The sequence below is a fragment of the Gobio gobio genome, assembly GCF_949357685.1.
Source record: "Gobio gobio genome assembly, chromosome: 5".
Classification (NCBI taxonomy): Eukaryota; Metazoa; Chordata; class Actinopteri; order Cypriniformes; family Gobionidae; genus Gobio; species Gobio gobio.
In genome coordinates, this window is record NC_137101.1 from 44,505,801 (window position 1) to 44,532,279 (window position 26,479).

At 38.0% G+C, this 26,479-nt stretch overlaps 2 protein-coding genes across 2 annotated transcripts in view; one reads left to right on the forward strand and one right to left on the reverse strand.

Moving 5' to 3' along the window:
* Positions 1-26,479, reverse strand: part of LOC307126529 (uncharacterized protein) — a 1,210,917-nt gene that overhangs the window by 829,835 nt on the left and 354,603 nt on the right. The gene's annotated exons all lie outside the window — the stretch shown is intronic.
* Positions 9,533-26,302, forward strand: LOC307126534 (uncharacterized protein). The gene is made up of 2 exons (XM_079817116.1): positions 9,533-9,763; positions 24,288-26,302. Exons 1-2 carry the CDS (start codon positions 9,604-9,606, stop codon positions 25,367-25,369), a joined length of 1,242 nt encoding a protein of 413 aa, XP_079673242.1. The 5' UTR covers positions 9,533-9,603; the 3' UTR covers positions 25,370-26,302.

A 26,479-nucleotide genomic window follows, 5' to 3' on the forward strand; every position in this document is an offset into this window, starting at 1 on the left:
TGCAAAATACAATGACATTTATTAAATATGCAAATAAACCTTCCCAACAGTTGGTGTAGGAATTTTTATTGACCACCAGATGGCAAAGTAGAGCACTGTGTCAAAAGCTTCGAAGCACCAACGCAGTTTATTGTAAAAACCTCACTGCTTCAAAAGCTTCGTTCGACACATCCCAACCACAAACACAATATTGAAACTGACAAACAATCTGATGTATCTTACCTGCAAATAATAACAGCCCGCACATTACCGCAGAGCTACAGACCAAACACTAATCCTCCACTGAATGGCTGCGCGCCCTCGCCACAGGTCGGAGCCTGCAATGACGCACCCTCAGGTACCCTCAGAGACATTATTGTCATGTAATACTTTATGCACTGCTTAATACAGCGTGGGTTTGTACAAGAATAAAGTTCAACATATAAGCCTACACTATCAATGAAGTGGGGTCTAAGTTTTTATTATTAGTTTTATTTTGATAAACATGACAATATAGCATCGCGACTGCATAATAGGAGGTTTTACTGTTATAAAAAACTGATGTGCGCATTAGTGGAACTGAAGGTTTTAGAATAAACACAAAACGCATGTGATCGCTGTCATGCGGTGAATCTGGCCAATCGTGGAACAGCTGTGTCGTCATCAGAGTCCATGAAGTCTGGTACAGCCGCTCTCAAAAAACTGCACCGGCTGTATAAGCCAACTGCTCTCGAATCGCTCACGTGGCGTCGGCGCTGCCTCAAGTCGGACAAAATTTCTAACCGGCATGCACTGCTTCAAGTCAGCCGCCGATCGCTCTGCGCATCGCTGCATCAAGTCGAACAAGCCTTTAAATAGACAGGCTTCGGCTCGAATGCTGATAGGCCCCCACACTAAATAAAGGGGAGGAAACTTACTCACCCACATACCAATTTAGTACTAAAAGTACAATTGCAGGGTATTTATATTAAGTAAATAAATATGTAAATGTATTTGTAGTATATTTAGCATAAGATAAATGTATTTCAAATACATTTTAGTATATTTTTTTCACTAAGGTATTATTCAATATATCCTATCTTTTTTAATTGTTATACTATTAACCTATTTTTTTTAATATTTATATTTCAAAAAAGTTGTTTTGGTATATAAATGTGTTTTAGTATTTAGTTTATAGTATAATGATTTATCACCTGTCATTAATGTTAAAGAATCTTTATAAAATTGTATCTTTAAAGAAACTATTCTTAGCTTATAGTTGGAGTATACATTTTGTGCTGTTAATTGTGATTTTGTTTTATCTTCTGAAGTTGCACTTGATGAAGTTAATGCAAGAATTGAAGAAACAGATTGTGCAGCTGAAGGTATCATCTGAGAGCAAGATCTGTGAGCTAAAAGCACAAGTACAGCACCTTTCCCAGCATCCTCTTGCCATCAACCGCTTTTGCAGAACAGATGAAGACTTCGGATTTTATACGCAGTTTCCATCTGAGAAAAAATTCAAAGTTTTCTGGAATTTTATTACACCATCAGCAGAAAATCTGGCATACTGGACAAAGGCTCAGAGAGATGCTGAGGAGGACCCAACTCCAAGTCCCCAGAGATCACTGGAACTCATTGATGAGTTATTAATGTACTGTATGAGAGTGGCAGTCGGCCTGAAAGAGAAGGTACTTGCTGATCTTTTCAGTGTCAGTTTAACAACTGTGAGCAGGATCATTATTACATTGGCCAATTACTTATATCTTGTGCTAGGCTCCCTCCCCATATAGGCGGTATGCTGATACCTTACTTTATAAAGTTTTAAATATGAATATTTTTCTTACACAAACGCATCGATTCGTTTCAGAAGGTCTTTATTAACACCCCAGAGGCGTGTGGAGCACGTTATTCGGCGGACAGATGACTTCAAAAAAAGAGCAATGCTTGGTTTAGCCTGGACTTTTTAAATAAAACTCAGATTTTATTCTTCTGAAAGAAGAGTCATATACACCTCGGATGACTTTGAACTATCCCTTTAAAGGATGTTGGAGCAAGCCTGATAATTCCACCTTTCAAACGAACACCCCAGCTGACCAAGGAAGACACACTGCACACCCAGGCCATTGCCAGGCTAAGAGTCCGTGTGGAGAGGGTAATTCGCAGGGTGAAACAATACCACATCTGGGACACCTCTGTACCCCTTAGCCTGGTGGGTTCTGTCAATCAGATTTGGGCTAATTGTTGTGTAATGGCTAATTATCAAGGACCACTGTCAGTGAATGAGTGAGTTTTTATCAAATACATTTATATACTGTACATATTTGTATATAATTTAGTATTAAAAACATGTATAAGAGTACTATTCACACATTTACACAAAGCTAAAAATGCTTGATATTAACATATAATTGATTACATTTTTTTGTACATACAAAATTTACACTGTGAAATGGTACATAAATAAAGATGGTGAACTATAAACAAACAGTGTGACAAGTTTTTGGTGTAGCATGTTACACTACACTGAGATATGCTGTCATGTACTCATTAAAGTAATAAAGGTCTAGTTTGTTTTTCATTTCAGTAATGAACTCATCGCTTCTCCAGATTCGCTCAATTAAGAGCTTTGTTTCTGTATAAGTGACAAAGTCACACCAAGACAAACCTGAGATGGCTAACTGACCTTGTACTTGCCAGTAATATGTATGACTGTGTAAGAGCTTAGGGCTACCATCCACTATTTTTAAATGTTGCACTTCTCGAGCATTTGTTTTTGTTGTGTATTTGACCTCAACTAGTCAGAAAGTAAGAGTTTCCTTTGGATCAAAAACCCGACCATCGGGGCTTGCTCCCAAATGTGATTCCTCACTACGCACTACCATGCCACAAGGAAGGACATTCACCTGGGTGGCATCAGCATAGTGCTGAAGAATAACTTTCTTAGCTCCAGTCCCCATTTCATGGCATTAGTTTGCTTTGCACCAGTCATCATTCTCATTGCAAGAGAGGTGGCGTTTTTCGTGGTGGTGACATGGCAGGCTTCTCTAAAAAAAAAAACTAGCAGTGACCCTTGGCTTCTTAACTGTTCTCCATAATGTACATTTAGATTGTGCTCTAGTGTTGTACTCTATTTCTGTTGCTAAATCATGTGTAAGATTTAAGGAATCAAGGTGAAGACTTTGACGAAGATTTAGAACAAAGCAGAGGTTGTTTTCCAAACAAGGGTTAGTAAGAGGCAAGTCTGAAAAGGTGGGTGCATCAGGGTGTTTTGTAAGTTCTAAAGGCGTATCAGGAGGATACTGATAGGAGAGCAAACTCCCACGGGGGACTGCTCCAAAACGTGATTCGCTGAAAGACATGTTTGGGATTCCAGTGAGCAGGCTTGCTTTCAATGGCTTGGGTGTAATCTGACTCAGAGCAGCTCCTGAAGAAAGCACCAAGGGATCTGGCAGTGGTCAAAATTTTATGTGCCATTGTTTAAAAAAAGAAATTTCAAAGCCGTTAAGTTATTATGCTTTCAAATTTTATGCCATGGTATCTTCCTGACAATTTTTATTTTATCATTTTGAATAGAGGTTGATGATATTTAATATCCCTTGGTAAATAAATATTCAATAATTTGAGCATGGAGCCACATTATATCTATGGGACTGAATTATATAGGGCCTTTAAAATTGAGGTTACAAAATAAAAGTTTATTAAGAATAAGAATATAGAAGGAGATTGGGATATATTTAATACTTTTAGAGTTACAGGCACAATATGGGAGAAATAGTATTGATGGCACTCAGACAGGAATGTTCAATTGTGTTGATAGAAAAAAAAAAATGAGATACATTTCTAGTTTCAACATTATCTGTTGTTCAGACAATGTGTGACCATTGAAAATGTGTACCAGTTTACTCATGGAGACACATTGAGATGCCTATATCTCTGGAAATTATTGGGCCTTAAAAATTAAGAAACCAAAAGTAAAAAAGTGTTTTAAGAATTAGAATCTAAAAGGATATTAAGGTATCTTCAAAATTAGTTACAGGCATGTAAACTTTGATTAAAAAAAAACACAAGAAGTGCTTTTTCCCATTTTTGAACGCTCACCGTTGTCATATAATTCAACACATTGCTAAAGTCAACAGATTTAACTAATAGATCTACCAATCTCTGTGTAAAAAATAAAATAATGATGCTGCCATCTTTCTAAAGCCCTTTTTACACCCCTGTGAAAATTGTGATTCTGACCCCAAAAAGTTTGAGCTGAAATGTGGTTGATTTTGACACAGAATGACCCAAATGTGTTTGTCTGAGAAACTTTTATACACACACTTAACTGCAGATGCTGAAATTACATACACTGTGTGGTACAGTACAAATATTTTGAGTGTCCCTTTATTCTGTCCCTTATTTTCCTATAAAGAACCAGGATTGTCCCTTATTTTCTTTTCCAGAAGTTGGCAACCCTAATTGCGGTATGAATAATCTATGCAGATGAATTGTTTCATGACGTTCAGCATTGATCTGTTCAGTTAAATATTTTGTTGATTGTCAGTCACCATTGTTGATGTTTGTATGTGTGTTGATGTCTAAATGAGTCTCAATGCCCAGTTTATTTACACAAAAGATTTGCATGACCCTATAGGAGCTTTGATTTGTATCTACTATTCATAGAAATGTGTCTGATGATTTGCGTCTTTTCTGATCCATGGTACAAACACTATCCTTACCAACTGTAATGGTACAAATGACTTCCTTTAGGTGCAGTTCTCCATCTTAGTGTCAATGAACTTTGGTTGAACAGTGTTTTTTTGTGCAACTTAAAGAAACTGTTAAGAAATATTTTTAAGTTTGCTCAAAAAGGGGAAGAAATGCGAGTTTACAGTCCACTCAGGCTTTGACAATCCACATTTAAAAACACTCTTTATCCACACAAGCATTTTCCAGCATTTTCCAAAAGGTTCTCATCCAAACTGAAAAGTTGAAAAACGCTAAATTCACCTTACTTTGCATGCATAAACATTAAAATACCATTACATTACGATTACAGAAGAACCAGCCGCATCAAATAATCATGAAGTTAACAGAGGAGCTGTTTTTACTCAAATGAGTTGTGGTGAGCAATGTTCCCTCTAATTTATTTTCTTGCTGAGCAAAACTTTTCTATATTGGGTGGACATTTGGGTCACCTGAGCAAAAACATTCTTTACTTGTATTCTTTAATCACGTAAACACACACAAAAAGAGTGGTTTCATCATCCAGTTATAACTTTTAACTTTAATGTGCCATTTCTATTTTATTTAACCCCTGATGTAACTGTGATATATTAAAATTCAGAAGTCACTAAATTAAACACATTTTACAGTGCTATTAACTGTAGTCTTCTTTACCAAGAAATAGTATTAAAATCTCCCCCAGGACAGTTCATTTCTTTATAATAATTGAATATAATAAAATAAAATATGAAATACTCTCGTGGCGGCAAGGCGGCTGTTTCATATTGCGCAGTCGGGCGCAGTTCTCTCCACCTACCACTGATCAAAAGCATGATGGGAAACGACTCGCTGACGACACAGCTTAATGCTTATTGGTTTAAACAACCGTGAGGTAGGGTTCTCTTTTAAAATGTTTGATTTTAAAACTCTGATATCATGTTTTTATGTGTATATAAATTATGTGTGAATATTCCCAAACTCTCTGACTGTGCGATCTCTCTGTGGGTTGTGATCGTTGTCATATTTATAATTTTTTTTAAAAACATGTATGTAATTAAAGTAAAAATGATTGATAAAAATAAATTACAAAAACTTTGTGTGTATTGTTCATCATATTTATTTTCATATAAAAGCAAAAGAACTTCAATTACATCCAGTTTATCAGCAACAAAGCGCGAGTGTGAATCCCGCGATCTCCGCCTTTGATCTCGCAGGTGTCGGATCCACTACGAGAAGAGAGAACTGTCCGGCTTGCCTGCACTTTTTTCACTCCTCCTCCTCTAGCCTAGTCTCAGCTGAATTTCAGGCGAGGCACATCTCAAAGCCTAATGTCCGATGAGAAAACCCACATAATTTAAAATTACTGTTATTGTGTCACAAAATAGTTTTAAGGGTTTTTCGGGATGTTGCTTAAAAGCTCAAATCTATGTTAAAGCTGACAGAACACTGATGAGAATATTGCTTCAGAATAAATGATATTTACACCACACACACAAAAATCTGGACAAGCACATGACAATATCGGCTTAATATCGGGCCCTGTATTTTGTATTTATATTCTCTGTTTTACTGGTTATATTTTTCCTATATTTTTTTTCCTTTCTATATTTGATACTGTCACAAAGGAGAGAGCACAGAAACTTTACTTTATTAAGTTTATATGTAATATGTAGTTAATATATCTCTGATTTTATTTGTCTGAAAGAAGAATGTCATATACACCTAGGATGACTTGAGGGTGAGTAAATCATGGGCTAATTTTCATTTTTGGGTGAACTACCGGTATCCCTTTAAGAAACACACAAATTAAGTGGCTGCATAGTGCTATTGCTTTAATTCTTACTTTTTAATTTTTAATGTGAACTGTATTATTAACTTACTATTGTGATCTTAAATGTATTTCACTAATACATTCAACTCTGCATTTTGTCATCTTTTTTCATTTATTTTTATTTTTTAAATTATTTTGTTATTTTAGACGCTGCTGCGTGTAATAAGGACTTTTATTTTGCGATGATGTGACGTCATAAGCCTGCGATGCGCTCCTGCATCTGTTGCGATTCTGCTGAAGAAAGGTTAGTGTTTAAAGCGTTTAAAGTGTTTAAAGCGAAGCAGAATGAATGATACATTATTAGCATTGCTTTATCTAACATATCAGCGTTGTGTGAGTAAAGTAACATCATAAACTCACGAGTAACAGAAGGAGCGTCTCTTTATCATGAATCAGTTCAAACATGAATTCAGTCTCTGGCGAGAGACGAGAGAACCGGAGCTACGAGTCACTTGAACCGATTGATTCACAAAACATTATTCAGTGATTCGAAGCGCTCTGTTTCTATTTCTATCTCGATTTCTTCAAATCATTAAGTAGCTAAACTGACTAATATATTAAGGGTCTGTATAATTTTAATTATTTTATTAGTTTGTTGTGTTAGGTGTGGGGGAAAACAATCCATTCCGCCACACTGGAAATGCATGGTGTTAACCCAGTAGGCCAGTGGTTCTCAAACTTTTTATACCAAGTACCACTTCAGAAAATATTTGGCTCTCCAAGTACCTCACTAATGAGCAACATTAAAATACAGTAGCGTAGTAGGCCTAACTATTCTGCTACAGCTCTGCACAGTTCAAAAATGAGGCAGTTTATTCCTAATAAGAATACTTATTGTTGTCAGCCACTTTAACATTGTAAATACAGTTTTTACATTAACACTGCACTGTGCTTACATACAGGTAAATACAATAATTAAATAATGATTAAATTAAAAATGTGTTGTAAAGTTAAAACTGTACTGTACTTAAATGTAAAAAAAAAACACTCGTACCACACTTTGAGAACCACTGCAGTAGGCTATTTAGAATAACTTCTGCCGCTTGACAAAGCAAGATATATAGAAAAACAGCTGTATTGGGTCGGATTGTCCGTACAGTATCTGTGACGGGAAAAACGACTCAACGAGATGGCCAAAGGTGTCATTTTCTCGTCAAAATGTATGCTGCTCCCACAATATAACATATTACTTGCCCATTTTTATAAATCACTATAAAAGTCTTTCGATGAAGAAGTTTATTAAATATTACTGATTTTAATGGATTTAGAGTATGTATTAGCCTACATGCATACGTTTAACGTTTTAAAATTATCCTAAAACTTGTCTTACTATGAAATGTTTTTTTTCCTGAATGCCGTGTGCAATGCAAAGGGCGTTTGTATTTGTTTGGCCTACAATATAAACATGAAAAGCAGTGCAACGTTTAACAAACATTTGTCAAAAGCCTAAAATCCAGTTATATGATGAGCTGTTTGGCATCAATGACACGGGTTTAGATAAAGTTATTATTTCAAAAAAATGTTTAGGGAAGTTATGGTTAAAAACCAAACACTGTGTCAAAAGAATTTTTAAGGGCCTGTGAAAATTAGATAACCGAAGAGGTGTGTTGTTAATTTCAAAACTGCATCTAAGAAAAAAAATTGATACCACCAAGTTGTTTAAATAAATGGTTAGGGAAAATATTGAAAAGAGCAATTATTTTTAATAATTAAAAGTATCAACTTTTGTTTTTAGATCAACTTGATTTAATTAATGATAACCAATAATTATAAAGCAGTAACCAATCGATTAGATCTCTTTTTGTTAATATCTTTTCTCCTCAATCTAAATTAGTTTGGGTTAATGTTTCCCTCATTTGAGTGGCAATATTTTTGGGGATTTCTTAGTCGGTATTAGGGATGTCACAAGTACCGGTACTTCGGTACCAAGTCAGTACTGAAATTATACAAATTTAACGATACCAGCATTTCTGTAGTACCGACTCCTGCGGTACCCACAGCTGCATTCAGTCGCTTCCGTGTTTATCTAAGCGCAGCGCTCCATACTGTAGCTGAATATATACTAATGTCTGTAAATATTAAATTGCAAAATACTATTTAAATATTACCCCTGCATGTTCTGCGTCTCTGTGTGAATATGCACACATGCGACGCTCGCTGTCTTTGTAGTCTCTGCCAGTGTTGCTTTATGAGGACACGAACGCATTAAACCGTCACTTCATGAGAATTTACTGTTTCATTTGAGAAAACTGTCATATCATGAACACAGACACTCAAAGGTCTTCACGACAACCCGTCAAAATAAAAAAACATTTAAATTGACAGAATATATTAGGATACTGTTGTACAGTTGATTTAGCTACGTCTCTATGTAATACAGCTCTACTAATAATAATAATTATGCCTAGATGTTTGATTATTTTTTTCACTTGATCTTTTACTTTTAAACAGCATACAGCCTTTAAATGTTTATGTATTATTTACTTATAATGATTGTCATCATAAATAATAAACTTAATACATTTAAAAAAAAAACGTAATAGTTAAATAAATTATAAAAATAAAAACAAGAGAAGTGTCATTTAAAATCGTCCACGGAATATATCCTGAGAGACACATTAGGTGTTAAAATGAACTGTGACTTTTCCAAAACAACAAAAGAAAAATAGGCCTATATCATTGATTTGTTTTTGTTGTTAGGAAAATGTTATATTCATCAAACTAAATGGAGTAATTTAAAACCCAATTTTGCTAATTTTCAAAAAAGTCTGAAATTAATTTAACATGTTTGTGATGCCCTTTAATTTTAATTTAATTTTTTAACTTTCTTTTTATTTCAATTGTTATGTTTCAATTTATACTTACAAAATGTGAAAATGTGTCAAGAAACTTACTGTTGAATGCTGTAATTTTGAAAGTAAAAAAAAAAATAGAACAAACTATCACTCTCTTGCCAGTGCACTAACTACTGAACTAGGGGAGATTTAGTTTGGATTTATTTTTCTTTCTGTTAATTATTTTCATCTTAAACAGGACAAACACACAGATAAACTCCTGGGGAAGCGACTGGGATCCATGTGACACTATTATTCTAAAGATTAAAGATGGCGTTTATTAAAGAGGAGAGTGAAGAAATGAAGTTTGAAGAAACCTTGAGAGTGAAACATGAAGAAACTGAGGAACAAACAAAGAAAGGGGAGAGTGAAGAAATGAAGATTGAAGAAACATTCAGAGTGAAACATGAAGTAACCGAGGAACAAACAGGTTGGTTTCATTCTCAAATCTGAATTATGACCTAATATTGCAAATGTTGCTGCCAAAACAGCCTGACCCGTCGACGCATGGACTCCACTAAACCCCTAAAGGTGTGCTGTGGTATCTGGCACCAAGATGTTAGCAGCAGATCCTTGACAGGGCTCTAGACTGCAAATAAATGGTCGCATTTTGCAACCTTTTTTGCTGATACGACTGAATTTGGTTAGAGGTTGCACTGGTGCGACTACCGCGGTGCCCAACTGATAAGAGCTGCCATTTCCGTTACATACGAGAACCATTGAACGGCAAACGAAAGCAGAAAGGAACTGCGCTACTCGCTAATACATTAGCACAAGCACAAGCTAATACACGGCCCGATCTCGATCACACAACACTGTTACTAAACTGCGCTGGGAGATCCAGTGAGAAAGCGCTTGAATTCACCACAGTATTAATAACATCGCTTCTACAAGACCTAGTGGGAAGCGTTTGGCGCCGAATTCTGTTATGAAACATTCAGGTGTTTCAGTCAACAAATCGTGAACATTCACCATGGACTTAATTTAGTAACACCCCATGGTATTGTGGAAGAAATAGTTTGATATAGATAATAGATAATATTTCTTTTAGTTTTTTTACATTGTCAGGGCTCGTACAACCTGAGAGTGAAATTCAAGCACTTTTTCAAGTGTTTCACACTTTTCCCAGCACTTCAAAGCTCTAAATATTATCCAATTTTAATAATATTTTTAGTGTGATGATTTGTTAAACTAAAAGTTTAAAGGTGTAGGCCACTTAATGGCAAAAAAGCACAAAAGACATGAAATTACCACTATAACCAGTAGGGGGTGGCATAGGAGCACTTATTTGACTTCTTAGACCTTTCCACTCCTTAATATATGAAACAAAGTAGGAAGTCACAGTCTCATGAAAAACAACTTTTCTTCAAATTGTGACTGGATTACTCAGAAAACAAGTAAAGAGTGCTCCTTTTAGTTCAGTATGATACTATAGAAGAACAATAGTACATTTAATAAAGAGTTAAAATGTTCCTTATAAAAATGAGGTTTTTGCACAATACTGTTGTTCATAAAAGTAATTTTTTCTGCATATCAATTCAAGCTCAGCGTTTCACTGTTAAATTTCCATTAAACAAACGTACTATTATTAGTAACTGCACCTACTAACAAAACACTGCATAACAATAGTCATTTTATGATTAAATTAACTTTATGATCAATTTTCTTCCAGCGCCACCATCTGTAGAACTCAATGTTAGTTTGGAGCCCTGTAATAGATTTGGTTAGCAGGTTGATTTACGGTGTGTGCGCCCCTAAATTTTCTGGTTGTGCCCCTAAAATTTTCAGTTGTGGGCCACTGTGCTCCTAGTGAAAAAAGTTAGTCTGGAGCCCTGCTTTAAGTCCTGTAAAGCTGGGCATACACTGTGTGATTTTCGTCCGATTTCGAGCCGAATTCTGACTTGTGCGACTCTCTTTTGGGTCGGGACAATTTTCAGCTTTATTGTGCATCTTTTGTCGTGAGGGGTTTGTGCAGTGTACAGAGGGAAACGAGAGGCGACAAACCTCTCCCAATCGGCAATCGGATGGTCGGATGAATTTCTGGCAAGTCAGAAATTCTGGTCACCCCTCGTGAGGGTATCGCACAACTGAAGCAGAGCTAAGAACTGATTGCCCTATTTCTCATCACTGTGCCTGCAGTAAAGCAGAAGTTGAACCATTTCCTCTTTAATGCAGCAAGAAAGAAAACTAAAAGAGGGAGATCTTTTAGTTCTGTAGGCAGTTATCAAATAGAAGCAATTTATCAAAATATTGCGCCTCCAGTTCATGTTGTAAAATGGATAATCCAAGTCTTTCAAACATCCAGTACCTCATTTATTTATTTAGCTACTTGATCATTATTTAACTTGTTTTACTTTCACTATTTATTTACTTTTAATTTACTATTATTTAACATTTACTTTATTTTATTATCACAGGAAATGTGAACCGTTGTCCATCATTTGGCACAAAATGTCATGTCGCAATATAGTTTTTTTCGTTTTAAATCATGAAGGCGAGTCAGTGGATATCCCACAATGTGCGCGAGAGTCGGTGAAGTCTCAAACCAATTCAATGTCAAAGTCAATTATTCACTACAGAAAGTGAAAGTCAAATCTGACGAGCTTTCGGCGCATATTCTCACAGAGACGAGATACATCTGCTTTAACATAAGCTGATAACTTAGCTTATAACTGACTTAATTTATATTCTTCATATTTCTCTTATGTCCCATATTGTGAAAAAAAATTAGAAGAGAAGTATAGGCCAATTTCGTGTTGAACAAGTTGTTTATGAAATAAAACTGCTCTTTTCATTGAGACTGATATTATTGCAGTGTTCTGACATATTATAGACTGATAATAATTTTAATTATAGGCCTATAATTCCTTGTTTAATCGGGCAAAATGTTTTTAAATAATGAGGAGTAAGCTAATCTATCTATTCTTTTATTATGCAGCATGTCGGTTATGCATTGATGCGTTATGAAATTATCGCGGGGGCAAATTAAATATAATATCAATTTAATAATAAAAGTAGGCAGACCCTAATAATAATAATAATTTTTTATACATAAATTGTAAATGCTAAATCCTCTTGATATCGATAGCTGATGCATTTGATAGGCTATCTCTCCATTATAGCCTACACCAGGGGTGTCCAAAGTCTGGTCCGCGGGCCAAATGCAGCCCGGGGATGAATTTCAAATGGCCCGCTGCGTGTCTATTAAAATATATTATATGTGGCCCGCCACGGATAATTAACAAATCGTGCAGTTTTACGATGTCAACGCAAGGTGGCAGTACTAGATTTTAGGCCAGGGAAACAATGCCCAAAGCGGAACGAAACAGCGCTACTTGTGCTCTGCGCAACTCGCAGCTCTGACTCTGAACAAATGTGTTCACTTGCTGAGTGTCTCGATCACGCGCCCACTAAACAGCCCCATGAGAAGTGTTTGAGTTCGGTGCAGAGGTCTCCGGTACAAGCTGCGAATCTCTGTGATTTTGATTTAATTTAAATCCAGTTAAACAGTGCTGACTTAATCAACAACACTACAAATTAGTGTTGTTACCTAACGTTAATGTAGACAATGTATTAAATGAGTAATAAAGGCCAAATTGCAGACAATTTTTGTCATAAACTTGCAGTTTTGTGCATTTGTATTTATATATTATGTTTATAGACTAAATACCTTAAAGCCATTCTAGAAATAGAAAGATATATAATATATATAATTTTACTTTTTGCCTTGTGTGCACTGCAAAAAAATGCTGTAATTTAGTATTTTTGTCTTGTTTCTAGTCTAAATATATTTAACATTCTTAAATCAAGATGTATTTACGAGATAAGTTAAATTACATTAGATTAGATTAGATTAGATTCAACTTTATTGTCATTACACAAGTACAAGTACAAGGCAACGAAATGCAGTTTAGGTCTAACCAGAAGTGCAATAGCAGCAAGTGCAGGATATACAACGTTTGCATAAGTGCAGGACATGGATATGTACTGAATATATATAAATATATCTATAAATAGAGAGATGGTTATTACTATAAACAGAATTTACAGGTGAATATGTACAGTGAATAATATACAGATGGTTATTACTATAAACAGAATTTACAGGTGGATATGTACTATGAATATAATATAATATACAGATGGCTATTACTATAAACAGAATTTTACAGATAGAGGTATACAATGATATGTTAGGCTAAAATTAGGAATATGGCAGTGGATTTAGGTAGTGCAATAAATTATGGACAGAAGCTATCCGAAAAAAGTGTAAAAGTGCAGTGGAAAGTGATTCCATATTACAGTTAGAAGTACGGTGCAAAATGTAAACAGTTGTTACTGCAATAAAAGTTAAGTAGTGCAAATAACAAAGTGAAGGCGGATGTGAGGTAGGAGAGTTAGCAGTATATGAGGGAAGTGGATCAACTTCCCTCATATAAGGGAATATGGGGGTTTGAGTTCAGTAAAGAGACAGCTCTGGGGAAAAAACTGTTCTTTAGTCTGCTGGTCCTGGTCCGGTGGATCCTGAAACGCCTGCCGGAGGGCAGGAGAGAAAACAGTCTGTGGGCTGGGTGAGAGGAGTCCTTGAGGATGCTGCGAGCTCGATGCAGACAGCGTTTCCTCTGGATGTGCTCGATGGCAGGCAGTGGAGTCCCTGTGATGCGCTGGGCAGTTTTCACCACCCGCTGCAGTGCCTTGCGCTCCGCAACAGAGCAGCTCCCATACCACACTGCCACACAGTTGGTCACGATGCTTTCTATTGCGCAGCGATAGAAGTTCACCAGGATAGCCGAGGAGAGCTGATTCTTCCTCAGTGTCCTCAGGAAGAAGAGGCGCTGGTGAGCCTTCTTGACCAGGCTGGAGGTGTTGGTCGTCCACGACATGTCCGCCGAGATGTGGATCCCCAGGAACTTGAAACTGGAGACACGCTCAACAGCCATTCCATTGATGTGGATGGTGTTGTGTGTGCCTCTTGACTCCTTCCTGAAGTCCACGATTAGCTCCTTCGTTTTGGTGGTGTTGAGGAGCTGGTTATTTTCGGTGCACCATGTGGCCAGGTGCTGGATCTCCTCCCCATAGGCAGTCTTATCGTTGTTGCTGATGAGACCAATCACCGTAGTGTCGTCCGCAAACTTGACGATGGAATTAGATCCATACACAGGCTTGCAGTCGGCGGTGAAGAGGGAGTAGAGAAACGGGCTTAGCACACAGCCCTGTGGTACACCAGTGTTAAGAGTGATGGATGTGGAGCAGGTGAGTCCTGAACGAACATTCTGGGGTCTGTCAGTTAGGAAGAGACACATTAGATATTTTTTCTTGTTTTCTGGAAAATCAAATCAAATTGAAGTGAGTTTTTGTTTAAAGCAAGCAAATATATCTGCCAATGGGGTAGGAAAAATAATGTTTCTGTTTGGAATCTTGTTTCTGTCCCAAACAGAAACAAGATTAGTTTTCTAATCCATTGGCAGATAATTTAGGGCGTTTTCACACCTGAAAGTCCGCACCAAGGTCTGAACCGAAGTTCACGTTTTTGATACTTTCGGTTTGGTTTCACATTGCAATTATGCGAGCGCACTAAAGAACTTTACGTGACACAGTAGCTTCCACTCGTCATCATCTATGTGGGCGGCATCTGGACACTGATTGGTTTGTAAACGGACGTGTGTCTGACGTCAGCGTCTTTGACAAGAATGAATGAACGGACGCATTTCGTTGCCACTATTGAACAGTGCGCATTGCTTGACTATGTTCTTTTCGTCACGTTTAAAAGTGGACATTTCAAGCTTTATATACACATATTTCTCATGTTTGTGAGGCAAGTATCCTGCTGAGTTTCGGTTTATTTGAGACCCGCTCAAGTTCATGTGTAAAGCATGTGATCGCTCCCGCGATTATTGTCTGCTATAGACTATTTGCTTCTTATTTATTAAATCCAGGCAATTATCTGATTAAACGTTGATTAAAATTAAGATACAATTTATACAAAACGAAATTCCCATTAAAGAAATGCTTTCTAAGCAAAATCATACAATATTTCATTCAAAATTATTTCTGACTTTCTGTCTTCTGACATATTGCGCATATTTTCACTTTTCATAATCAATGTAGCCTAGATTGAATTTAAAAATAACGTTATAATATTTAAACTAGGGCTGGGCAAATTAACGCGTTAACGCGGGCGATTAATTTTTTCAGCTTAACGCAATTAAAATATTTAACGCAAATAACGCAGCGTCCGTTTTTATATCCATTTTTGCCTAGTTACATGATCATCACGCTCTTATTCATGTAAATGCTTCCAAGCGTGACAAGACACAAGCGAACGCGCTGTATGCCAATGTCCTGTGTGTGTGTGTGTGTGTGTCAGTGTCCTCTCTGTGTGGATGCGTCTCATGTCAGCTAATCAAGGGACACACACACACTCGACGCATAGATAGACTCGCGTCAGTTTCCTGCTCACATCGAGTTCTCTTTTGCTCTTGAACAAACAATAACACAGAGGATTTTGAGTATAGAGTCTGGGAACGTGACGTCAGTAACGCAATGCATGTTGGGACTTTAGGACACGGTAGCTGCGATCGATACTGTGTTGGATTGGAAATCGAGTTCTATAAGTTTAATTCAGTTAGTTCAGCTAAAAAATACGTTACAATGGTGAACGCGTGTTGTGTAATTAACTGCCATAATCGCACTCATGACCGGCGTGGAAACAAAATCTCAAATGGAGTGCGATTTTTCAGCTTTCCCGCATGGAAACAGCTGGATCTCAGGTGTCCTCGTTAACAAAGGGGCGTCGCATGGCATGGGTAGCAGCAGTAAGACGGAAAACCATCACCTTCAAAAACATTCCCCGGCACATGTTTGTTTGTTCACGGCATTTTCACAAAGGTAAGTTATAAACAAAACACGTCTAACTGTTTGTTGTTAGCCTACTGCTAGAAACGCAAAAATGTCGTGACTCGTGGAACTGTAGCTTATGCTGCCTTCACGTGCTATCGGAAATTTGATAATCCCGACTTCTGAAGCCGTGATTACGAGCTCATTGCATTCAAGTTTCAATATGTGAGGGCGTTCATGTGCAATGTTTACCTAGGAAACTCGTATTTACGATAATTCCGAGAGCACGTGAAGGCAGCATTAATCGCTAACTTTGCAGAAGTAACAGGCTGAATAACTACATAACTAATTGAATAAATCCGGGCTTTTAATTTTAGGCAAACCTGCCTATGAAATGCTACAGTGTGATCCCGACTGGGTACCATCATTGCATCTCGGGCACACAGAAGTTAAAGCAAAGGACCCTGGGCGGTTTAACAGGAGCACAAGGAGACAGCAAGCTTTAACAGGGGATCACGCTGCACCTGCACCACTAGATGTCGCTGTCCAGACACTGGACGTGGATGAAGCTGCAACAGCAGATGATACTTTTCAGATGGATGTTGCAGGCTCAGATGAGTACACAGCAGAACAGCAGGAATCTTTGTAGCTGCAGGCGTGCTGAAATTAACCGTTTGTTGGAGGAGAACAGGAGACTGAAGGAAGAGCTATCTCATAAGATGATGGATGAAGATTCTTTTAAAGATGATGACGACAAGGTCAGGTACTACACTGGGCTTCCGTGTTTTGCGCTTCTGATGGCTGTGCTGACACAGCTTCTTCCCTGCATGCCACAGACTGGCCGAAAACTCTCACCTTTTCAGATGCTCCTTTCAACACTGATGCGCCTCAGGCTGAATCTGCCAATTCAGCACATTGCATACCTCTTCTCTGTGAATGTGGTAGACACAGTCTTTCGATCCAGAGATAACATAGGTACAATGTTTAGACATCTCAAACCCTTGGTGCACTGGCCAGAAAGACACTGCTTGCATGCAACCATGCCACATCAGTTTGTAGAGGCTTTTGGTAATCGTGTTGCAGTTATTGTGGACTGCTTTGAATTTCGCATTGAAAGAGCCTCAAATCTCAAAGCTAGAGCGCAGACATTTTCCCACTACAAACACCATCACACCCTAAAGTATCTCATTGGCATTACGCCACGGGGATCTATCTCTTTTATTTCCCAAGGGTGGGGAGGTCGTGTCAGTGACAAGCATGTGACTGAGAATAGTGGCCTTCTTACTAAACTATTGCCTGGGGACTTGGTGTTGGCAGATCGGGGATTTGACATCAGAGACAGTGTTGGACTCATGTGTGCAGAAGTGAAAATACCTGCGTTCACAAGAGGACGCAGCCAGCTGGATGCAAAAGATGTGGAGGAAACACGGCAGATAGCTCACCTCAGGGTTCATGTGGAGAGGGTGATTGGGTGTGTACGCACAAAGTACACTATACTAAGTGGAATTGTACCAGTCAGCATGGTACTCCCATGTCAAGGCGAGGACATGACGTTCATGGACAAGATTGTGACTGTATGCTGTGCCTTGACTAATATGTGCCCCAGCGTTGTAATGAAACCATTAACTATTGCATCAATCGATTTGACAGCACTTGATTAAGCTCATCCAAAATACATTTTTATATAAAGTTTTATATAATGTTTGTGTATATAAAAGATTTGAATATGGAGATTGATTTGAAACCTTTTTTGTGAATATTTGCTATTTCTTTTTGTATTTTTACTTTCCATGTATTGTTATAAAAATCCCCCTTTTCGTTTTGTTCGTTGCATGTTTTAATAAATCTTTGGGAGCAGTATTAACAGTGTGCAGATTTTTTTTACTTTGATTTACTGGATATGGACCCATTTTACATTTGTAATTACACTGTTGACACTTCCCTTAGTAACACATCCTGCATTATCATATCTGTTGCTGCAAACCACCTGTTACAATAATAAATGACAATAATAAATGACAAAAGTATTCATTCTCTCTTTATTTGTGCATCATAACACTGAGGTACATGTTTACAGATCACAGTAACACATTCAACATATAAAACAAATGGGTAGTGTAACACGTAAAAAGTTAATTAAGTAATCAAAATAAAAATGTGATGGTTATCTGCTTACCTGTTTGTTTCTTCAGTCGAACACAAACGATGTTTAACTCCAAACGTTGCAGTGTCATTCGTAATCTTTGTGAATGGTAAAATCTACTTTAATAGCAGTGCAACCTTCAAATAGCAAGAACACAGATAATGCAATATGTAAACAAGCTGAATAGAAAAATAACTATTGAACTAACTATTGAACTAAATAATTAAAACGACAACTATAAGTACAAAAATACACACTTGTGCTCAAAAGTGTCAGTGTGTACAGGAGGTACAAAACCATGACTCACTTTCGGAAGGTGCCTCACTGAGTCCCACACAGCTGAGATGGAACCACTGGATTGTGCAGTTTTCATTGTCACAAGCCACCATGTCATCCAGGTCTTCAGGCCCCCTGCAAATGCACCAGAGTCTTATGTTCTCATGTGTTTGTATTCTTGCCCTTTTTGTGTGTGATGGCTGTAGCTCTTTTGCAACAGGTGTATTTGTGGAGGCTTTTTGAGTATAATAACAAGCCACAAGCTCAGGTAGTGACACTTTGTGGAAGAACTCCTGTGCCCTCTTTAGAAGTGCAGTCCAGTAGTCCGCATCCGGTAAGACCCGAACCACTGCACAGTCTTTCACTGTCCACACAAGAAAGTCACAAAACTGTGACCCAGTGACAAATATCTGTGTTTGTACCTGGCTGTAGTACTTGTGTGTCTGTTTCAAGTGTAACTTACCATCAGTTACCTGGAGACAGAAATTGCTGTCATCTGCACAGGGCTGCAGGATGGAGTTGTTGCAGTGTTTAAATGGGCATTTAATTTCCAGGCAGCCTTTCCCACAACATGTGCAGTGAATGAGCCCGTCAGGTGATGCCCCAACCTCAGGAAATAGTGGATTTATTATAAATCCACATTGCTCCACTTTAAGGTTTGTGTGCTGGGATGCTGACAGTGTGACATAAGCCTGCCTTGCTGTTTCTTCCTTGTCTATTCCCCATCTGATGGCAGCTGAGGTTGCTGTTTTTTTGGGACAGCACACTCTTGAAACAGTTGATGTAGCTGGTTTCGCAACTGTAGTGGACAAAACGGCATGCATATTGGAAGCTGTTATTCTTCCTGCTCTTGATTTGTACCAGACAGGTGATCGATGTTGCAGTCTTGTCTGAGCTTCCACTGCAGCTGCCTGTGTCTCCGTTACAGCTACTACGTGTGTGAGGGTTTGGCAATGCTGGAGCAGGACAGGTAGCTCGCATCCATCCTTTCCTGGGTCACGAAGGTGCTGTAGGGACTTCGGCACTACATGTGGCTTAACAGGGTCGATATAATGATGGTAGTACTCCTCCATCTCAGAAAGACAAACAGCTTTGCTGTGAGTGTGCAAACTCAGAAGCAGGGGTGACAGGTCTGAAAGCATGGGCTCATGTGCACAAGCACTCGCAGAGCCAAAATGAGTGCGTATACCTGACATTCCTCTCTCCCCACTGATGCGCTTGTCGAGTGCCACCCTCGTGCACATTCCACTTGGCCACTGGAGCTGAGGATCACCCATGGCATGAGCGGCTGTTCATTAAGGCGTTGCGAGTGCAAAACCTTAGATAGATAGATAGATAGATAGATAGATAGATAGATAGATAGATAGATAGATAGATAGATAGATAGACAGACAGACAGACAGACAGACAGACAGACAGACAGACAGACAGACAGACAGACAGACAGACAGACAGACAGACAGACAGACAGACAGACAGACAGACAGACAGACAGACAGACAGACAGACAGACAGACAGACAGATAGATAGATAGATAGATAGATAGATAGATAGATAGATAGATATGCAGATAGATAGATAGATAGATATGCAGATAGATAGATAGATAGATAGATAGATAGATAGATAGATAGATAGATAGATAGATAGACAGACAGACAGACAGACAGACAGACAGACAGACAGACAGACAGAAGACAGACAGACAGACAGACAGACAGACAGACAGACAGATAGACAGATAGATAGATAGATAGATAGATAGATAGATAGATAGATAGATAGATAGACAGACAGATAGATAGATAGATATGCAGATAGATAGATAGATATGCAGATAGATAGATATGCAGATAGATAGATAGATATGCAGATAGATAGATAGATAGATAGATAGATAGATAGATAGATAGATAGATAGATAGATAGATAGATAGATAGATAGATAGATAGATAGATAGATAGATAGATAGATAGATAGATAGATAGATAGATAGATAGATAGATATTCAGGGGAAAAGGACTACTGTCAAATATAAATTAAGAAAATAACCAGAAAAAATAATTTAAATACAAGCAGCAGCAAAAATAAACACTATCGAGCAAAGATACTAATAAAGTAAACTATGCTTTTCAGGTATGTCTATATTTGCCAGTATAAAATAAAGATTAATCCTATTAAACTTACAAAAGCTATTCAATCAAGAGCAGTGAGTGATGTCCTTGTCTTTTGTTGTTTGACATTAAACAGACAGCAGTAAAGGCTACTGCCCCTTTAAGACCTCATGCAACTGCCCCGTTAAGACCTAAAGCATGGATATGCATCGTCTTTCTAGACTATTAAGTTTACTTAAGGCATATACAGACTATGTCTGCTAGAATACTCATAAAGATGGACATGTTAACATACTTTTTGTCTGAATTTGTCTGTTCAAGAGCAAGACTTGAAAGATAACTCAATATTTGCGCGCTGTGAGACGTGTGCGCGCTTTCGGATGAGCGCACACAGGCACATTTTCTCACAGCGCGCGCGATTTCTCATACGCGTCTTCTGGCACTACAAGCCGCGGCACCCCGGTTGGGAAACACTGGCTTAATGGATGGAAATGTGCTGCTGATGAAAAAGAAGTTTATAGTGGTGACAGAAGGTGTTTGTGTTTGTTACATACCTTTGTGCGAACAACCGTTTTCTGCTCGTTGACGCGGAAAATCTGCAGGTCCTGCACCCACCCATTTGTAAATTGCAGGTGAGCCTCAAGTGATTTGTAGTTTCTAAATTGCTCAGATGTGTATGTACTGACACTACAAACAAGATAAGAAAATACATCTGGAAACGTAGTGTCCGGTAACTCGTTTAAATCGTCTGACCACACTTTGTTTTCGTATGGATCAAGCCCGTTAATTGTATTGATTTTTTCTATGTATCGCAACTTTGCTTCTTTGTTCAGCTTTTCTATGTATTGAATGTTGCGCTTTATATTTATCCGGTCCATTGTTGTTTCTGCTATTCTGTTTATTATAGCGGTGTCCAATACTGACAGGTGACAGCTGACGAGCGTGTCCTAAAACATGGCGGCAACTACCCAGAATGCAACGCGCAGTGATTTAGTTTCCCAGACTCTATTCTCATATTAGAGTCTTAAATTAGTTAAATAACATCTTAAATGAACTTAAAGAGTTGTGAGGAAATGAGATGCGCGGGACAGCGCGTGAGATCCGCGGCTGTTCTTAAAGAGACAGTAGCACTGATGATGCCTGTCATTAATGATCATCAAAGAACAACGGGAACAGAGAAAATTTTTGCTTTTATGATGATTCATCTATATTTAATTTATTATTTATGCAGTTAAGAAAGATAACTATTACATTTATGTATATCTATAACAGGGAAGGCCATGGGTAAATATAACATTTATTATTTTGGGTTTATGTAAAAATTGTTTTAAGTTCACTTAAATTAAAAGTTTTTTAAAAAAAAGCCTAATAAATGTTGAAATTGGGAGCTTTCAGTTATACTGTAATGTAACGTCATTAATGTTTCATAGACACTTTAGTATCAGTGATACTGGCCTTCATTCATAAAAATATGACAATACAACACATATTTAAAATATGCTGTCTTTAAATTGTTTATACAATAATTTGGAGAGTAACTGAAATTATTACAATATCAAAATATTAAAAACATAAAATATTAAAAACTTGCGATTAATCGCGATTAATTACAGAAAAAAGTGTGATTAATTAGTTAATTTTTTTTAATCGATGCCCAGCACTAATTTAAACATAAACAGGAACTTCCTGTAAATGGTCTGAAAGTCCGAACCATACAGAAAATGCTTTCACACTAGAAACGAACCGAACCTTTGTTCAGTTTGATCCGGACCGAGACTACCTCTTTTTGTCGGACCAAATTTCGTCTGTTTGGTCCGGACCGTGGTACGGAGGAGGTTTCACACCTGTAATTTTGATTCGGACCAAACTGAAAAGTCCGAAAATCCGGACCAAACAAGGTAGGTGTGAAAACGCCCTAAAACTAAGGGAAGTACGTTGTATTTAGCATTTAAGGTAACATCAGATGAATTATTCTGTCATGCAGAGTTTCCAGAAATATATTTCTACCAGTTCCTGTTCTCTTTATTGTAAATCAAATGAGCCAGATTACTGAGATTCTCACCTTTTGTCCTTAATGGCTCTTGGAGCCCCTGTCCCATTTTTTTAATCGTTATGCTGATTGGAGTCTTGGGCAGGCCTCTTTACCTGGATAATTAATTTGCATGCTTTGTTTAAGGACGTCACCCATTTGCTGTGTAATCTCTCCCCCTAAAATGTATATAACCTACAGTCTTACTGTTTGTCATACTTGTTGGATGACTACAGCGAATCACAGCGTGTCTCAATAAAGAACGTCTGCTTTAAAGATACCCCAACGTCTCCTGGTCTCTGCTTCGACGAGGAAAAGAGTTTCCAACATATGGAACATCCTGGCCGAACAAACTTTGTTCTTGTTCTTGCCACCTCGAGAAAACAAACACATTTCTTTGTTCTTGTGGAGTTTGTACCAAGCTTAAGCGTGTTGCTTAATCGGCTGGGCATCCCCTACATTGATGTCATTCTGTAAAACATTGGTAAGTGTAGGAACATCCCCCAAGATAGAAGAAAACTTGCTTAGGAGTTTAACAATATCCTCCCTCTGCTCAGTGCTAAGAAACTTGTCAAACTGGCTAAAGTTTCAGAATTAGTCAATCTGGCAGATAATAATGGGCTATCAAACTCTTAACAAGCCTTCCACATCATCTCGCTCCTCAACAAATTAACTCTTGCCACACGCAACCCCTACTCAAAATATTTAATTTTGTACAAGAAAACCGCCCTTATTGATGAATTATATGTTAAATGCACAGTGTAAGACATGTAAAAAAGACAAGAGGGTAACTATGTCAAGATCAATATTTGTGTAGCCTGCCTAACACGGTATTTTCACAGACTAACACGTCACGTCTCTGGCATAGACTACAGAATTTAAAATAGCACAAATGCAGTAGTTATATTCTCAATTTAATGTACAGTGCAATCCCTGCAAAGTTTTTAGGTTAACTATAAAAGAGACTAGGATTAGTGTGTGTCGCACTCGCAAGACTCACAACGGGGGGCGTGGCATCACGATGGTGGCTCTCCATCATGACGTTGGTCAACCATCGTCCGTCGGCACAACCCTATCTGGTTCTGGTATTGTTCTGGTCTCTTCAAATAAAAACACACAAAGTGACCCAACATTGATCCTTCTACCTGTTGTTTCTTTACATGGCTAATCTACACTGTGAAATGTGATTTCATGTAGAGCCCTAGTATGAAAATCTAGAACAAATATAAAATGGATTACCTGGTCCTAGATAGCAAAACATGGGATTTCCAAAGCCAGATCATTCTGATCTCGATTAAACTTTTTGAACAACTGGGCCTAGGAGACTCTGGTGTATCTTCATCTGATTCTTTATTGAGAAGATGCTGTGTGGCGCTGCAGTCTTCAAAGTCTGATGTACTCCAATTGGGGCAAATTTCTTTTTCATTCTTCATTTAGGGGTAAAAAGAAGGTGCTCTATATCAATGTCCCCCCCATAAACTTCTGGGCCTTCCGCACAACATGTTTGTACTATTAAACTGGTGTTAATTTGCATTTGTCTCTTTTTTCCTTAGACCTGATGGTGCTGAAAAAGGAGAGTGAAGTAATTAATGAAATGGAAGAGAAAGATCAATTTAAGAAAAATGATTTCATAACAAGGGAAACATCTTTTAGTTGCTCACAGACTGAAAAGACTTTGTCACAAAAAAAGACTAAAAATAAAGTAACTAGAAGTAATTTAATCTGCCAACAGTGTGGAAATGGATTCACTCTAAAAAGCAGCCTTAAAAGGCACATGAGAATTCACACTGGAGAGAAGCCTTTCACCTGCCCTCAGTGTGGAAAGACTTTTGCTGGAAAAGGAAGCCTTGACAGGCACATGCGAATTCACACTGGAGAGAAGCCTTTCACCTGCCCTCAGTGTGGAAGGAGTTTCAGTAATAAAGGACACCTTAAAGTCCACATGAGAATTCACACTGGAGAGTGCCCTTTCATCTGCCAACAGTGTGGAAAGAGATTCTCTCTAAAAGGAAGCCTTAAAAAGCACATGAGAATTCACACTGGAGAGAAGCCTTACACCTGTCCTTGGTGTGGAAAGACATTTGCTGAAAAAGGAAGCCTTGACAGGCACATGCGAATTCACACTGGAGAGAAGCCTTACACCTGCCAACATTGTGGAAGAAGTTTCAACATAAAAGGAAACCTTAATTGCCACATGAGAATTCACACTGGAGAGAAGCCTTTCACCTGCCAACAGTGTGGAATGAGTTTTCATCAACTTGAAAACTTTCAAGTCCACATGAGAACTCACACTGGAGAGAAACCCTACACATGCCCTCAGTGTGGAAAGACTTTCACTCAAAAAGTAAACCTTAACAGACACACGAGACTTCACTCAAGGGAGCAACTCTACACATGCCCTCAGTGTGGAAAGAGTTTCAATCAAAAACAACACTTTGTAGACCACATAAGAGTTCACACTGGAGAGAAGCCGTTCACTTGCCAACAATGTGGAAAAGGTTTCAACCGAATAGGAAGCCTTAACGGGCACATGATAGTTCACACCGGAGAGAAGCCTTATAACTGCCAACAGTGTGGCAAAAGTTTCAACCGAAAAGGAAGCCTTAACCGACACATGAGCGTTCACAGTGGATAGAAACCATTCACATGTGGGCACTGGAAAAAGTTTTGGGTATAAAATAGCCCTGGAGTACCACATGAGAATGAGAGAACTGTTTTTATATGTCAACATTGTGGAATGAATTTCACAGACAGGAAACGCCTCATGTTTGAGAGACTGTATAATGTGCTGATTATTGTTACAGTATTAAATCACCTTATTGATGTCCAGTGACTATGAGAGGAGTAAAGAAGCCAGGGTCAAGAATTAGACTGTGTTGATCAGCTGAACGAAGAAAAAACTAGTTACAAATGTCAACAGAAGTCTAAATCTGTATCAACTAAAATACATAAAACCGTGTAGGCCTGCACAAAATAATAAACAAAAAAAATAATATAACAAACAGGCTTTTGATTAAAAAGATACAGAGACGTGGAGATTGCAATAGCAACTTATCCACAGTCGGGCCAGTGTGAGCCAGGACTTTCAACGGGCCTGGACGGGGCAAATAGCTAGTGATGTCTGGTTCGTGAACGAATCGTTCTTTTTAACCGGTTCTTTTTAGTGAACCGGTTGAACCAGTTCATCAAATCAGACTGAATCATTCTAAACGGTTCACATCTCGAGTCAGCGCTGATCCACAAGTTACTAAAGTTACTCACTTTCTGACATGAGTGACAGTCCCTCTAGAAATAAACCAATATCCTGAAGTATATGTTACTCTAGTAACTCCAACAGTTCACTGAACTGAGACATGTTGTGCTGAGAGAACTGATGAGAAGTCACAAACAGCTGATACTGAGCATGTGTGTGTACTACCGAACGTACAGCAGTTCTCGAGTTAACAGTTCTCCAATCCGAATTTCTTTCAGACACGCTCAATACTGAGAACTGATGAGCTGAACATGCATGTAATTTGTTAAGAGGGACGAAATGCAGGTTTCAAGTGTATAAAAATAAAAATGTTTGAAACATTTTCTTATCACTGTATTATTTTAAAGTTTGGAAACACAATGCATGGATTTTAAAACGGTCAAACTAAACATTTATTTGTTTTATCAATGCATGATATTTTCAGGAACAGCTTATTTAATTTCTAAATAAGTTGATAAAAATCTTAATGTATTTATCAAAACAGTAGTTTTG

Bases quoted from the DNA above. Each gene is read 5' to 3' on its own strand.
- LOC307126534 (XM_079817116.1), top strand. From the start codon at position 9,604: ATGGCGTTTATTAAAGAGGAGAGTGAAGAAATGAAGTTTGAAGAAACC. The intron at 9,764-24,287 runs GTTGGTTTCATT...TTTTTTCCTTAG, and splicing joins AGTAACCGAGGAACAAACAG to ACCTGATGGTGCTGAAAAAG.